The following is a 17,500-nucleotide window of genomic DNA, read 5'->3' on the forward strand; positions in this document are numbered from 1 at the left end:
CATTGTGGCCAGCTATTAAGTCGTCTGTTTTCATCGCAAAATTCCACAGTATTCTGGACATCTGTGTTGGTGAATCTTTTACAATTTGTTTAATGAACAATGAAGACAACAAAGAAGAAAGCTGTAGGTGGGAAGCGGTGTGTTAGCGGCCGGCTGCAGCAACACAAACACTTAGCCGGTGTTTCATTGTTTACATTCCCGAACGATGACATTCAAGCTTTACCATTGGCCTGTGGAGAACTGGGACAACAGAGACTCTTACCAGGAGGACTTTGAGTTGGATACGCGCTACCGTGAGTACGCAGCTGCGGCTTCCAAACATTTGATCGCTTGCCCGTACGTGCGTGCCGCTATGTGCATGTCGCGTACGTAACTTTGGGGACTTTGGGGAAATATATGTGATGTATGAACTTTGCGGAGGTGAACGGTACTTTGGGCTGTGGGATTGAGTGTGTTGTGCGGGTGTTTGAGTTGTATTGGCGGGTTATATGGACGGGAGGGGGGAGGTGTTTGTTATGCGGGATTAATTTGTGGCATATTAAATATAAGCCTGGTTGTGTTGTGGCTAATATTGTGTTTATTTACTGTTTTAGTCATTCCCAGCTGAATATCAGGTCCCACCTGCCTCTCACAGCATCTTCCCTATCTGAATCGCTTCCACTGCCCTCTAGTCCTTCACTCTCACTTTCCTCATCCACGAATCTTTCATCCTCGCTCAAATTAATGGGGTAATCGTCGCTTTCTCAGTTCGAATCGCTCTCGCTGCTGGTGGCCATGATTGTAAACAATTTGCAGATGTGAGGAGCTCCACAACCTGTGACGTCACGCTACTTCCGGTACAGGCAAGGCTTTTTTATCAGCGACCAAAAGTTGCGAACTTTATCGTCGATTTTCTCTACTAAATCCTTTCAGCAAAAATATGGCAATATCGCGAAATTATCAAGTATGACATATAGAATGAACCTGCTATCCCCGTTTAAATAAGAAAATCGCATTTCAGTAGTCTTTTAAGGTTAAAAATAATAGTTTTACATTGTATTGGTTTTGAAAATGAAAACGGCCCTCGCATGCTTTCATTTTTCAGCGTGCGGCCGTCAGTGGAAAAAGTTTGGACACCCCCGGCGTAAACACTGGGATCATGTCGGCTTGTTGACACAGCGGCCTCTCGGTTCAGGCGTCTCCGGGGGGCCGCATATGGAACATGACTTTGGGTAGCATGGGAACGGCCAGGAGTGGTCTGGGAAAGGAAGCAGGCTGTCCCGTTGCTGTTGCGCAATCCGCTGAGATTAGAGTTGCAGCGATACAAAATACGAAATGAGGCGGGATCACCACAGAGGCTGTGACTGCTTGTCCATCTGTGACTGTATCAAGCATTACTGTACTCTTCATCCACAGGGGACGTTACCGCCGAGAACCATCAGCAAAAATGGTATGTTTGTTTATTTATTTACTTGAACATTTTATTCATGTTAGGTTTTTTTTGAAGAAATTGAAGATGCATTTAAGTATGTTGCGCATACCTATCCGTTCAGTCGTTTTGGTATTCTACCTTTTTGACTTTGCAGCGTCGGAACAACCGACCGTCACCGGGGGACGGTGCATCCGCTCACAGTTTTAACGGCACATGTGTGCACACTTGAAGCGTTCTGTGCCAACATATGTTTTCACAGTCTGCGTTTAAAAACATGTATTCATTAGTTCTGGGGAATTGTCAGGAAGCAGGTGGCCACGATTTTAATATTGTCACACAGATGCTACCGCAGAATATACATTTTTTGATAAATGCAGTGATAATTAAAATAAAAAATAAAAATATATATATATCAGTGTTTCCCATAAACTGCCAAGATACCTGTGGTGGTGGGGGCGTGGTTATGGGCTTGGTCACCATGACATCATCGAGTAATTTGCATAATTTACTACAATGATATGATTTTCTCTAAAAAGGCTCAAAAATTGTATACTTACTAATTAATAATAATAGTTTTGTTTTAAACGTCCATCCATCCATCCATCCATTTTACAATAGAATTACAACACTTTATGTACATATTTATATACAGATTTGAACAATAAGTTATTCACTGAAATATATTTATTAATTGTGGTTCTTACAAAAAATATATCTTATAAAATATAAAAGCTAAAATGTCTCTTAAAGCTCTGCCCCTTTAATTAGTGCATACTAAATAATTTAACTTTAGCCTACTACTACAATCATATTATTTACCAGCAACATAAAGTGAAACAGAGGCAGAGGTGTCCTGCCACAGTCAGTAACAAATAAACAGAAAACAGTAGTGGTCAAATACAAATAAGGCAACAAGAGAAGTATCCTACACTTCTCTTTTGTAAAGTAAATCTGAACAGCCGATATAGGCATCTACTATAAAAATGAATGTGTGGGAAACACTGTATATATAAACATATATTTTATAAATGTAATCCAAAATTTATATACCGTATTTTTCGGATTATAAATCGCAGTTTTTTTCATAGTTTGGCTGGGGTTGCGATTTATACTCTGGAGCGACTTATATGTGAAATTATTAACACATGACCGTAAAATATCAAATAATATTATTTATCTCATTCACATAAGAGACTAGGCGTATATCAGCAATCGTCACACACACGTCAACCAATACAAATTCGGCGGGGGCGGGTCATGGCAGAAGTGCATTGTGCAAAAAAAGATGCTGCCTGCTACTACTTCCGTACCTAGGAAAATTGATCATTTCAACATTGGTGGTAACTTATAAAAACTGAGAAGGGCTGAACAAAAATGGCACCGAATAAGGAAATCCTGTACTGCAGGTTACAAGCTGGAAGTAGTGAAATATGCAGCAGAAAACGGCCATCGAGCAGCAGAAAGAAAGTTTGGAGTAAGCGAGAAACTTGTAAAGGACTGGCGAAAAATGTCCCCAAAAAATGCGACTTATATAAGTTTTTTTCCTTCTTTATTATGCATTTTCGGCCGGTGCGATTTATACTCCGGAGCGATTTATAATCCGAAAAATACGGTATACGTTAGATCAGGAAAAAACACAGGCTATTTCATTCCTACAAGCCTGTTTCGCAGGCTTCCCTGAAATCCCCTGAAACCTGGAAACCTGCGAAACAGGCTTGTAGGGATGAAATAGCCTCTGTGTTTTTTTCTGACCTAACTAACGTATATTCCGCTCTACCCCGGTATTGAGCACTGTATAACAGATAGACCAGAGAAACCTTGACTATATATATATATATATATATATATATATATATATATATATATATATATATATATATATATATTAGGGCTGTGAATCTTTGGGTGTCCCACGATTCGATTCAAAATCGATTCTTGGGGTCACGATTCGATTCAGAATTGATTTTTTTTTTTTTTCAATTCAACACGATTCTCGATTCAAAAACGTTTTTTTTTGTTTTATTCTTTTCAATTTTTTTTTTTTTTTTTTAATGAAAACAATACACAAAATTACCATAATAATGCAATACAATTTCAAAACAAAACCCGACCCAGCAACATTCAGAATAGCAGTAAACAGAGCAATTGAGAGCAATTGAGGACACACAAACATGACACGGAACAATCTAAAAGTAGTGAGACAAAAATGAATATTATCAACAACAGTATCAATATTAGTAACAATTTCAACATAGCAGTGATTAAAAATCCCTCATTGATATTATCATTACAAACATTAATTAAAAAAAATAATACAAAAAATGAACAATAGTGTCACAGTGGCCTACACTTTCATCGCATCTCAAACTAAATGTCTAATGATAATGTCGATGAGGGATTTTTAATCACTGCTATGTTGAAATTGTAACTAATACTGATACTGTTGTTGATAATATTCATTTTTGTTTCACTACTTTTGGTTTGTTCTGTGTCGTGTTTGTGTCTCTTCTCAATTGCTCTGTTTATTGCAGTTCTGAGTGTTGCTGGGTCGGGTTTGGTTTTGGAATTGGATTGCATTGTTATGGTATTGCTGTGTATTGTTTTGTTGGATTGATTAATTAAAAAAAATAAAAATAAAAAAAATATATATATATATATATATATATATATATATATATATATATATATATATATATATATATATATATATATATATATATATATATATATATATATATATATATATATATATATGTATGTGTGGGAAAAAAATCACAAGACTATTTCATCTCTACAGGCCTGTTTCATGAGGGATTTCCTCGATCCTCAGGAGAAATCTCCTGAGGATCGAGGAAATCCCTCATGAAACAGGCCTGTAGAGATGAAATAGTCTTGTGATTTTTTTCCCACACATACATATTACGCTCTACCACGGTATCGAGCACTATTTTTTGGATAATCTAATTAAGACATATATATATATATATATATATATATATATATATATATATATATATATATATATATATATATATATATATATATATATATATATATATATATATAAATGATTTTTTAAAAATGAGAATCGAGTCTGAATCGCACAATGTGAGAATCGCGATTCGAATTACATTGTAGATTGTCACTGAAGGCATCAAAACTATGAATGAACACATGTGGAGTTATGAACTTAACAAAAAAAGGTGAAATGACTGAAAACATGTTTTATATTCTAGTTTGTTCAAAATAGCCACCCTTTGCTCCGATTACTGTTTTGCACACTCTTGGCATTCTCTCGATGAGCTAACTCCTTCAAGACTGTTGGAAAACCATTCCAGGTGACTACCTCTTGAAGCTCATCGAGAGAATGCCAAGAGTGTGCAAAGCAGTAATCAGAGCAAAATGTGGCTATTTTGAAGAAACTAGAATATGAAACGTGTTTTCAGTTATTTCCCCTTTATTTTTGTTGAGTAAATAACTCCACATGTGTTCAGTCATTGTTTTGATGCCTTCCGTGACAATCTACAATGTAAATAGTCATGAAAATAAAGAAAACACATTGAATGAGGAGAAGGTGTGTCCACATTTTTGGACTGTACTGTATATGCATAATTGTATTTATTTTTATTTTTTTAATTTTTTTGCACAAATCTGTTCCGTCCAAATATTTGTGTATAATTTTATCAAACAAAACCAGTTTACTTTCATTTTCATTCAGAAATGTATCCGAGCTGTTTAATCTAGTTTATTTAGGAATGTAGCTTATCATAAACTTGGCACCCAGTGTTTTTAAAAAAGTGACAATAGTGCTATTTCTCTTGGTATTTGTATTGCTCCATGTGTAGTGTAATTTCTGTGTTATTAATATTTACTTCAATAACTGCTTCTTTGCTATCCCTTTTACCATCATATTTGCACATATCCTATTTGCTGAGGATGTTATCATTATTGTTGTGTTTGTTGTAGTTGTCCCCACAATTGGCCTCTCTGTCCTCCTTTTTCTCTCTTTCTATCCCCTCCTGCTCCGGTCCGGCTGCACCAAATAATAATTTATAAATCTATTTAATAAAGTCAAATACAAATAAGGCAACAAGCGAAGTATCCCCCACTTCTCTTTTGCAAATTAAATATGCACAGCAAATATGGGCATCTACATCAACTATATGATTTGCCTTAGTAGCTGGACAGGACAAAACACGTTTTTTAATCAATAATCGATTCTGTATCGAAATTGTTACCCCCAAGAATCAAATGGCATTGTTTGGTGCCCAAAGATTTGTGGACCGAGTAGTAATGTTCCAATGGCTAAGCAATTTTAGTGTATAAAAAAGGTTTGGTCTATCCCCCCCAAAACCATGTTTGCTTATGTCAACAGATGATGTTTACTTACTCGCTGCTGGCATTTGTCTTCTTCTGCACAGGTAAGATGATGTGATGCACCAACACAAATATACATCCACAATAAATACATCCACTCTGGAGGAGTTGTGAGCATGTTTCAGTATTTCCCTAATGTGTGCATACCAAAAATATACACATTAGACCACAGGTGTCAAACTCAAGGCCCGTGTATTATTAGTTATGAGTATCAACGTTTCATCGTATTCTCAATACATTACGTTTTTTTGCTTACATTTTATTACATACATTATGTGGGCTCTGAACCGAGGATGTCGTTGTGGCTTGTGCAGCCCTTTGAGACACTTGTGATTTAGGGCGATATAAATAAACATTGATTGACTGATTACCCCTGTAATAACTAAAATAGTACACTTTGTCACCTGTAACACAAAGCTGACACTAAGCTTTGTCTTTAAATATGTCATATCTGTTTTTAGCATTTCTTTTTTACAAAATAATCCCCACAGTCAACTTTTTAGGATGCAACCTTTGGTGACCCTATATTAAAGGCCTACTGAAATGATTTTTTTTTATTTAAACGGGGATAGCAGATCCATTCTATGTGTCATACTTGATCATTTCGCGATATTGCCATATTTTTGCTGAAAGGATTTAGTAGAGAACAACGACGATAAAGTTCGCAACTTTTGTTCTCTGATAAAAAAAAAAGCCTTGCCCCTACCGGAAGTAGCGTGACGTCACCGGAGGAAGGACTGCTCACATTTTCCTATTGTTTTCAATGCAGCGAGAGAGATTCGGACCGAGAAAGCGACGATTACCCCATTAATTTGAGCGAGGATGAAAGATTCGTGGATGAGGAACGTGAAAGTGAAGGACTAGCGTGCAGTGCAGGACATATCTTTTTTCACTCTGACCGTAACTTAGGTACAAGGGTTCATTGGATTCCACACTTTCTCATTTTTCTATTGTGGATCACGGATTTGTATTTAAAACCACCTCGGATACTATATCCTCTTGAAAATGAGAGTCGAGAACGCGAAATGGACATTCACAGTGACTTTTATCTCCACGACAATACATCGGTGAAGCACTTTAACTACTGAGCTAACGTGATAGCATCGGGCTTAACTGCAGATAGAAACAAAACAAATACGCCCCTGACTGGAAGGATAGACAGAAGATCAACAATACTACCAAACTCTGGACATGTAAATACACGGTTAATGCTTTCCAGCTTGGCGAAGCTTAGCAATGCTGTTGCTAACGATGCCATTGAAGCTAACTTAGCCACGGAACCTCGACAGAGCTATGCTAAAAACATAAAAACTCCTGAAGGAATCAATAAAGTACTATCTATCTATCTACTACTTTGAGGGAATAATGAACAACAAATCAATGATTGAAGTGACCAGCTTGCAATCCCACAACACCCTGTTTGTGGACAAGGAGACTACAGCCATTGGAGCACATTTAATCTCTTTATTCACTGGTGCTAACACAATCCAGTGCAAAGATTAAAACAATCTGAGCTGTTAAACAGCTGAGCTCATGCTGCTCTGACCGGGCACTGATGTCACAGATCACTTAGAAACAGGCACCGCCCTTTAAAGGCGCACACACTGGTCTCATGAACTATCTCTTAAGATATTGAATGTTTTTCTTTTGCAAATTAACGCAATAATTACTTGCGCTAGTAATTTATTACATGAATTACGGTAATTCTGCTCGTAATTTAATTACTAGTTTGGCAAAGTAACAAATACGTATGATTACTTTTTTAAAGTAATTTTCCAAACCCGACTTAACTCAAGACATTTACAAAGATGTTGTTTTAAATAGTGACAGCAATCCATCACGCACAATCTCCTTAATCAACTTGATATATTTACATTCCAAGTAGGATGAACAGTATTATACACGCTACTGGAGTGGTCAGTTATTTTTATTTTCATTCATACATTTTATTCGTTATTTTAACAAACATTTAAACATTATTGTGCACATTTACAAGCTAAGTTTTCCATTTAGCCTGTCTAATTCCACCAGTAAGAGAGTTTTAGCAATCCCTTCCCGATAGACCAGAGGTGTCAAAGTTGTTTTCACTGAGGGCCACATCGCAGTTATGTTTGGCCCCAGAGGGTCGCTTCTAACAGTGAATACTATTATTACACATTTTTTTAATGCATTTTATTAGTAGATTTTTTAAAAACTAAAATAAGTGAAGTTGCAATAATTTCACCTCAAAATGTAGTGTATATTACTGTAAAAGGAAAAACAGTACTGCTGTTTTTACGGTAAAAAAATTACATTTATATTTGTTTTTTTTTACTGTAAATAAAAAAAATTAAATTTTACAGTAAAATTTGGGCACCTGAGCTGCCAGTTTGTCTGTTGTTTTTTATGTTTTTATTTTCTTTTTTTACCGCAAATCAACAACCGTAGATTTTTCGGTGTATTACTGTAAATGCCATAAAAGGCAGCTCAGTTCCCAGAATTTTGCTGTAAAATTTACATTTGTTATTTTACTGTAAATAAAAAAAATAATGCAATTTTACAGTTAAATTTTGGCACTTGAGCTGCCAGTTAGTCTGTTTTTTTTATAAAAAATGTTTTACCACAAATCAACAACTGGGGGTTTTTCGGTGTGAATGCCAAAAAAAGCAGCTCAGTTGCCAGAATTTTACTGTCGAATTGACTTTTTTTTTTTTACGGCAAATAAAAAATAATAATGCAATTTTACAGTCAAATTTTGGCACTTGAGCTGCCAGTTAGTCTGTTTTTTTTTATTTACCGCAAATCAACAACTGTAGATTTTTCGGTGTGAATGCCAAAAAAGGCAGCTCAGTTGCCAGAATTTTACTGTAAAATTTACATTATTTTTTTTACTGTAAATAAAAAAATAATGGAATTTTACAGTCAAATTTTGGCACTTGAGCTGCCAGTTAGTCTGTTTTTTTATTTTTTTATTTTTTACTGCAAATCAACAACTGTAGATTTTTCATTGTAAATGCCAAAAAAAGCAGCTCAGTTGCCAGAATTTTACTGTAAAATTTACATTTGTGTTTTTATTGTAAATAAAAAAAAGAATGCAATTTTACAGTCAAATTTTGGCACTTGAGCTGCCAGTTAGTCTGTTTTTTTATTTTTTACTGCAAATCAACAACTGTAGATTTTTCATTGTAAATGCCAAAAAAGGCAGCTCAGTTGCCAGAATTTTACTGTAAAATTTACATTTGTGTTTTTATTGTAAATAAAAAAAATAATGCAATTTTACAGTCAAATTTTGGCACTTGATATGCCAGCTAGTCTGTTTTTTTTTAATTTACTGCAAATCAACAACTGTAGATTTTTCATTGTAAATGCCAAAAAAGCAGCTCAGTTGCCAGAATTTTACTGTAAAATTTACATTTGTGTTTTTATTGTAAATAAAAAAAATAATGCAATTTTACAGTCAAATTTTGGCACTTGATATGCCAGCTAGTCTGTTTTTTTTAATTTACCGCAAATCAACAACTGTAGATTTTTCGGTGTGAATGCCAAAAAAGGCAGCTCAGTTGCCAGAGTTTTACTGTAGAATTTGCATTTGTGTTTTTACTGTAAATAAAAAAAAAATGCAATTTTACAGTCAAATTTTGGCACTTGAGCTGCCAGTTAGTCTGTTGTTTTTATTTTTTTATTTTTTACCGCAAATCAACAACTGCAGATTTTTCGGTGTGAATGCAAAAATAGGCAGCTCAGTTGCCAGAATTTTACTGTAAAATTCACATTTGTGTTTTTATTGTAAATAAAAAAAATAATGCAATTTTACAGTCAAATTTTGGCACTTGATATGCCAGCTAGTCTGTTTTTTTTAATTTACTGCAAATCAACAACTGTAGATTTTTCATTGTAAATGCCAAAAAAAAGCAGCTCAGTTGCCAGAATTTTACTGTAAAATGTACATTTGTGTTTTTATTGTAAATAAAAAAAATAATGCAATTTTACAGTCAAATTTTGGCACTTGATATGCCAGCTAGTCTGTTTTTTTTTAATTTACCGCAAATCAACAAGTGTAGATTTTTCGGTGTGAATGCCAAAAAAGGCAGTTCAGTTGCCAGCATTTTACTGTAGAATTTAAAATTTGTTTTACTGTAAATTAAAAAAAATGCAATTTTACAGTCAAATTTTGGCACTTGAGCTGCCAGTTAGTCTGTTTTTATTTTTTTTATTTTTTTACCGCAAATCAACAACTGTAGATTTCTCGGTGTGAATGCAAAAATAGGCAGCTCAGTTGCCAGAATTTTACTGTAAAATTTACATTTGTTTTTTTACTGTAAATAAAAAAAAAATGCAATTTTATATTCAAATTTTGGCACCTGAGCTGCCAGTTAGTCTGTTTTTTTGTTTTGTTTTGTTTTTTACCGCAAATTAACAACTGTACATTTTTCCGTGTATTACTGTGAATACTAAAATGGCACCACAGTTTATTACCGTATTAAAAAAAAGTAATGTTTTTTTCATTTAGAGAAAAAATACTGTAAAAACCACAGTAAATTGTAGAATTTTAACATGAAATCTATTGCTGCTTTTACATTGCACAATTTGACGGATAACTTGCTTTGAAATCATTATTATTGGTATTTATTTCTATTTAAAAAAATGTTTTGATTGTTTGATGATATATTTTTGCATAATTAGACAATATTTAAGTCAACATACTTTGCGATTACATTTTTTTTCCCTCCCCAAATAGAAAGAAAGAATACATTTAGTAAGAAAAAGTCACAGTACTTTATTGATACATTTTATTTCCAGGCTTTCGAGGGCCAAACACAATGAAGTGGCGGGCCACATCTGGCCCCCGGGCCTTGACTTTGACATTTGCGCGATAGACACACTCACACACCTGAAATGAGCAAAATCCTCCCCTAGAGTTTTGGAAGCACACAGTGTACAAAAAGTGGATCATGACAGATAAGTGTAAAAAAAAAAGATTAAAAGAGCAAAATAATTTCCAGAAATCTGTTTCAGTGCCTTCAATGTGTTTGTGGTCTCCAGGGCTGTCTGTGAAAAGTATCTACCCATGCGACAAGCATATGTTCCAAAGTAACGTTCACATCTGCAGCTCAGTTTTTAACAAGAGCATGGAGACAAGTGGACACCATGAAAGATGCACATGGCCAGCTGTAAAACGGTGAGGAATTTTCTTTCCAACTTATTATACACGAGTTACAATCGGGAAATGTTTACCGTTATATAGAGCAAACTTAAATAAAAACGGCACCCATTCATTTAATTTTTTATCCGCAGGCGTACACATTTAAACATGAAATATTTACAGAGGCGTTTGTGTTTATTTACAAATTTAACAAAATACACTGTCTGTAACATGCCATACCTTAGCCTACCGGGGAAGTACCACATTTTCCAGACCATAGGGCGCACCGGATTATAAGGCGCACTGCCGATGAGCGGGTCTAGGCAGGTCTATTTTCATACAAAAGGCGCACCGGATTATAGGGCGCATTAAAGGAGTCATATTATTATTATTTTTTCTAAATGTAAAACCCTTCCTTGTGGTCTACATCAGTGTTTTTCAACCACTGTGCCGCGGCCGTGAGATACAGTCTGGTGTGCCGTGGGAGATGATCTAATTTCACCTATTTGGGTTAAAAATATTTTTTGCAAACCAGTAATTATAGTCTGCAAATGATGTGTTGTTGTTGAGTGTCGGTGCTGTCTAGAGCTCGGCAGAGTAACCATGTAATACTCTTTCATATCAGTAGGTGGCATCAGGTAGCTAATTGCTTTGTAGATGTCGGAAACAGCGGGAGGCAGTGTGCAGGTAAAAAGGTGTCTAATGCTTAAACCAAAAATAAACAAAAGGTGAGCGCTCCTAAGAAAAGGTATTGAAGCTTAGGGAAGGCTATGCAGAACGAAACTACAACTGAACTGGCTACACAGTAAACAAAAAGAGAATGCTGGACGACAGCAAAGACTTACTGTGGAGCAAAGTCGGCGTCCACAATGTACATCCGAACATGACATGGCAGTCAACAATGCCCCCACAAAGAAGAATAAAAACAACTGAAATATTCTTGTTTGGTAAAACAAAGTAGGTGCGGGAAATATCGCTCAAAGGAAGACATAAAACTGCTACAGGAAAATACCAAAAGAAGAGAAAAGCCACCAAAATAGGAGCGCAAGACAATAACTAAAACACTACACACAGGAAAACAGCAAAAAAGTCAAAATAAGTCAGGGTGTGATGTGACAGGTGGTGACAGTACACCTACTTTGAGACAAGAGCTATATTGATGCATGCTTGGTTATGGTTTCAATTCATATCCAACAATTGCGACATCAATTTCTTACCGTCAAATTGAGTTTCGTTTTTTTAATGATTTGTGCTGGTGGTGTGCCTCTGTATTTTTTCAACGCAAAAAAACGTGCCTTGGCTCAAAAAAGGTTGAAAAACACTGGTCTACATAACATGGAATGGTGGTTCTTTGGTCAAAATGTTATGTTTTACTGTCAGGTTCAAACACTGATGACATCTATGAAACAGACGAGAAGCAAGGAATCATGCAGAGACAAGAGTTACATTTGGCTCAATTGAAAAGACACGTTTTTTGGGCTGTACCCTAGTTACAGATCCAAACTACGTTCTAAAAGTCCAGCCCGCGTGCTTCCTCTATTTATTTGGGAGGTCCCTGTTACATCACTGAAGCTGTCGCTGAGGAAAAGGGGTAATCTCGACAGCTCCAGTTAGACACAATATATGATTATACAAATGTGCTGAAAGTCGTGATATCGCCTTGTCTCTGCTCTGTCTGCGTCACGGTACTCGATGTTCGGCCTTGGCAGTCAGCAGGCCCGATTCTGGAAAACGAACACTGATACGAGACCGGTTTGCAATCTTTTGGATTGCCAGCTTTGCACAGACAAAGAAAAATACCACTTCAGCACAATTGATAATAACTTTAGCAACGGCCCTTAAGCACAGGAGTTGTGTGATAATATATACATAATTATTCTAACATTTACAGATCATCTTCAAGCCGCTTTCTGACAGTCGCTTCAGGATGCGCCGTTTTGTGGGCGGTCTTATTTACGTGGCTCACCTTCGGCAGCGTCTTCTCCCCGTCATCTTTGTTGTAGCGGTGTAGCGTGCAAGGACGGGAGTGGAAGAAGTGTCAAAAGATGGCGCTAACTGTTTTAATGACATTCAGACTTTACTTCAATCAATAACGGAGCAGCATCTCCTCATCCGGAAACAACAACAATGCCGGAAATGTGTCCCGTGAAAAACCGTCCGACCGGAACTCTCTAATAACTAAAGTTCCTTGGGTGAATAATGTAAACTCACTACACCGGTATGTTTTAGCGCTGTCAATGCGAGTTTACCGACAGATATAAGTAAGAACTTTATACTACTTTATATTAGAAATGGCAACAGCTGAGGATGTCCCATAACAAGAAGAAAAACAAAATTAAAAATAATATTAAAAACAATAATCAAATATTATCCTTAGCTCCACCAAAGACTGAATAAAAACAAAAAATAAATAAATATAGAACCAATATAAAAACAATATAAAAATAAATATGATTAATAACTATTTTAAAGGGAAAAAACAATTAAAACAGTAAATTGGGTGCTGCTCTTGAGCCACATGTGGCTCTAGAGCCGCGGGTTGCTGACCCCGGCTATAAGAGGACAGCTGTAGTGCTGTATTCTGAGGATCATGTCATATTTAATTTGAACTTTTTTTTTTTTAAATGGTCCTCAGTAGTCACGTACAAATGTGTGTGAATTATGCAAAATTATTTAAATTTGGTCCCCATGAGCCATATTAACTCTTTTTTCCCCCAGGGTCCCCAGTAAGAATGATCATCACATGACTTCATCAATCCAGAGATTTAAAGACGTGTATGAGCTAACTGGGCAGTGGCCATTTTACCTCATTTTTTTTATGCCTCCACAACCTGTAGAAAGGGTGGTCCCCACAAGTGATGATCAAAAACTTGGTCCCCATTCCAAATGATAACCAGTATGTGTGTGTGAGTGTGTGCGTGTGTGTGTGTTGCACGCAGATGTCTAAGTGGATGCTTCTCAGCTCCTGATGTAATTATCCATATTTTGCAGATGACATAATTTGGGTCCAGGCTCGCAGAAGGCTGAAATTGTGTGTTGGGGTGGAGTGTCCATCATAAAAGCAAACCATCTTGTAGATCAGTTGCTTCTTGTGGATGTTTACATCACTGACTATCACGCCGCGTCTCCACCCAGAGGACAAATCAAAACTATGTGTTTAAAAAAGACTGCATGACGAAGGTCGGATGTTTGGGCAGTCACGTTTCTGTCTTGCTGGTTTTCTGTTTTGATAAAGCTTTCATTTTAAGTGTGGATTTTTGCTTCTGCATAACATAGCGTATTTTCCGGACTATAGAGCGCACTGGTATATAAATCACACCCACTAAATTTTAGAAGAACATTTTTTTTTCATATAATAGCCACACCGCACTATAAGCAGATATATATGATGTGAAATGAGTTATTTACACAGAAAGAGTCTGTAAATGTTTATTTACACACCTTAAATATAAATATAATATAATATAATATTATAATATATCAGTATATATTATATAATATATATATAATATCTAGATATTACATATATGTTATATTTTATACACTGCAAAAAGTCAGTGTTCAAAAACAAGAAGAAAAAAAATACCAAAATTAGGGGTATTTTATTTGAACTAAGCACAATTATCTGCCAATAGAACAAGAAAATTTGGCTTGTCAAGACTTTCCAAAACAAGTAAAATTAGCTAACCTCAATGAAACCCAAAAATGCCTTAAAATAAGTATATTCTCACTAATAACAACTGTACTACTATATGAGTACGTATTGTCTATTGTTTCATTGAAAATAAAACAGCAAAGTCCATTTGGCTGTCATCTGTTTTAATTATGAGACACAATTGTGTCAAAGTCATGATTTTTTTTTTCATGCTTGAAATAAGAACTTATTACTTTAAAAAAGTAGTTGTATACTTGTGAGTGTTGATGACACAGCTTTGCAACAGTTGATATTCTAGTGTCAAGCATGTTTTACTCAATATAGGTCATAACATCTCAGCAACAAGCTGTAATATATTATTATTATTATTATTATCATATATTGGTATATATTGTATATATGTTATAGACATAATATAATATATCTGTATATATATTATTCTGTACACATATTATGTATATATTCATATATATGTTGGATTTTTTATCACTATATTAGTCTATTTCTACCTGCATTGTCCTTTCCATCCTTACACTTTCCATCATTGTAACTGAGCTACTGTGTTGAACAATTTCCCTTATGGATCATTAAAGTTTGTCTAAGTCTAAGTCTAATATCTTACTGAGATCATTTAGGACCAAAACACTTAAAACAAGTAAAACACTCTAACATAAAATCTGCTTAGTGAGAAGAATTATCTTATCAGACAGAAAATAAGCAAATATCACCCTTATTTGAGATATTTCATCTTACTTAGATTTCAGTTTTTGCACTGTATTGCTACTATGGTACATGTATAGTCTACTTTATACCTGCATTATTCTTTCCATACTTACCCTTTCCATGCTTTGTAACTGAGCTACTGTGTGGAAGAATTTCCCTTGTTGACCAATAAAGTTTGTCTAAGTCTAAATCTAAGTTAATTGTTTCCAAATGGTGTCTGTAACACGGCAGTAAGACGGCTCATCAAACAAAACATAAGTCGGCGTCATGTACCCGCCAGCTGCGAAACAAATCTGAGACTTTTATTTATTTTTTTAAACGTCTTTCATAATGTATTTATTTGGAAGTAAGATGTGCAAATATGACTTGTATTTCAATAAAAACATTCGAATGATATTAAAAATGAAGATAATAGTAGAGATAAGGCAATATAGAGTTTAACTATATACCGTATTTTCTGGACTTTGGTATATAAGCCACTAAATGTTAAAATAAAAGCCGCAGATATTTCCTTTCCGAAATGAATTATTTACACAGTTAAGGAGTTAAGGTATGCATTAAGGTATGTAAATAAACATTTGCAGAATTGTAATTCTGTAAATGTTTATTTACATACCTTAATTGTTTCCAAATGGTGTCTGTAACACGGCAGTAAAACGGGTGATCAAACAAAACAGAAGTCATCGTCGAGGACCCACTAGCTGCGGAAGCTAGCTCTCCAATCAGCTAAACAGACACAATAACTCCACGGTGACGTTCCAATGAATATATTGAGGTATTTGTGAAACGTAAACAATAAAAATAGAATGCCATTATAAGTTAATACTACTCAGATAGACACTTGTAAAAGTGTTAGCATATTAGTTAGTAAAAGTGTTAGCATATTAGTTAATGCTAACAACACTAGCTTCATTACATTACGATATCATGTAAAAATATGCATGAAAACACTCCCACATTCATCACACATGCGAGGGCTTAGTAAGTATGAATTGTTTTAGTTATATTGTAAAACTTGGAGTGATGACTGAAGAATCCATACAGTTGAGTTGAGTTGAGTTGAGTTTGTGTTTATTTCAAACATGCACGTTATATTTCATATGGTGAGATAAGTAAGATTATCTAGAACAGGGGTCACCAACGCGGTGCCCGCGGGCACCAGGTAGCCCGTAAGGACCAGATGAGTAGCCCGCTGGCCTGTTCTAAAAATAGCTCAAATAGCAGCACTTACCAGTGAGCTGCCTCTATTTTTAAAAATGTATTTATTTACTAGCAAGCTGGTCTCGCTTTGCCCGACATTTTTAATTCTAAGAGAGACAAAACTCAAATAGAATTTGAAAATCCAAGAATATATTTTAAAGACTTGGTCTTGTTTAAATAAATTCATTAATTTTTTTACTTTGCTTCTTATAACTTTCAGAAAGACAATTTTAGAGAAAAAATACAACCTTAAAAATGATTTTAGGATTTTTAAACAAATATACCTTTTTACCTTTTAAATTATTTCCTCTTCTTTCCTGACAATTTAAATCAATGTTCAAGTATTTTTTTATTTTTTTATCGTAAAGAATAATAAATACATTTTAATTTAATTCTTCATTTTAGCTTCTGTTTTTTCGACGAAGAATGTTTGTGAAATATTTCTTCAAACTTATTATGATTAAAATTCAAAAAGATTATTCTGGCAAATCTAGGAAATCTGTAGAATCAAATGTAAATCTTATTTCAAAGTCTTTTGAATTTCTTTAAAAATTTTTGTTCTGAAAAATCTAGAAGAAATAATGATTTGTCTTTGTTAGAAATATAGCTTGGTCCAATTTGTTATATATTCTAACAAAGTGTAGATTGGATTTTAACCTATTTAAAACATGTCATCAAAATTCTAAAATTAATCTTAATCAGGAAAAATTACTAATGATGTTCCATAAATTATTTTTTTAATTTTTTCAAAAAGATTCGAATTAGCTAGTTTTTCTCTTCTTTTTTTCGGTTGAATTTTGAATTTTAAAGAGTCAAAATTGAAGATAATAATAAACTATGTTTCAAAATTTAATTGTCATTTTTTTCGTGTTTTCTCCTCTTTTAAACCGTTCAATTAAGTGTAAATATCATTAATTATTAATAATAACATACAGTTAAAGGTAAATTGAGCTATTTCTGGCAATTTATTTAAGTGTGTATCAAACTGGTAGCCCTTCGCATTAATCAGTAC

At 34.7% G+C, this 17,500-nt stretch overlaps 1 protein-coding gene across 1 annotated transcript in view; it reads left to right on the forward strand.

The window, feature by feature from the left end:
* The first annotated feature begins 1,330 nt into the window (after positions 1-1,330).
* Positions 1,331-17,500, forward strand: part of LOC133663785 (receptor activity-modifying protein 1-like) — a 17,975-nt gene continuing 1,805 nt past the window's right edge. The window contains exons 1-3 of the mRNA XM_062068492.1: positions 1,331-1,429; positions 5,787-5,832; positions 10,811-10,946. Coding sequence (XP_061924476.1) covers positions 1,427-1,429; positions 5,787-5,832; positions 10,811-10,946 — 185 coding nt within the window. The 5' untranslated portion in view covers positions 1,331-1,426. The remainder of the gene's footprint in view (positions 1,430-5,786; positions 5,833-10,810; positions 10,947-17,500) is intronic.

Source organism: Entelurus aequoreus, linkage group LG13 (assembly GCF_033978785.1).
Source record: "Entelurus aequoreus isolate RoL-2023_Sb linkage group LG13, RoL_Eaeq_v1.1, whole genome shotgun sequence".
NCBI lineage: Eukaryota > Metazoa > Chordata > Actinopteri > Syngnathiformes > Syngnathidae > Entelurus > Entelurus aequoreus.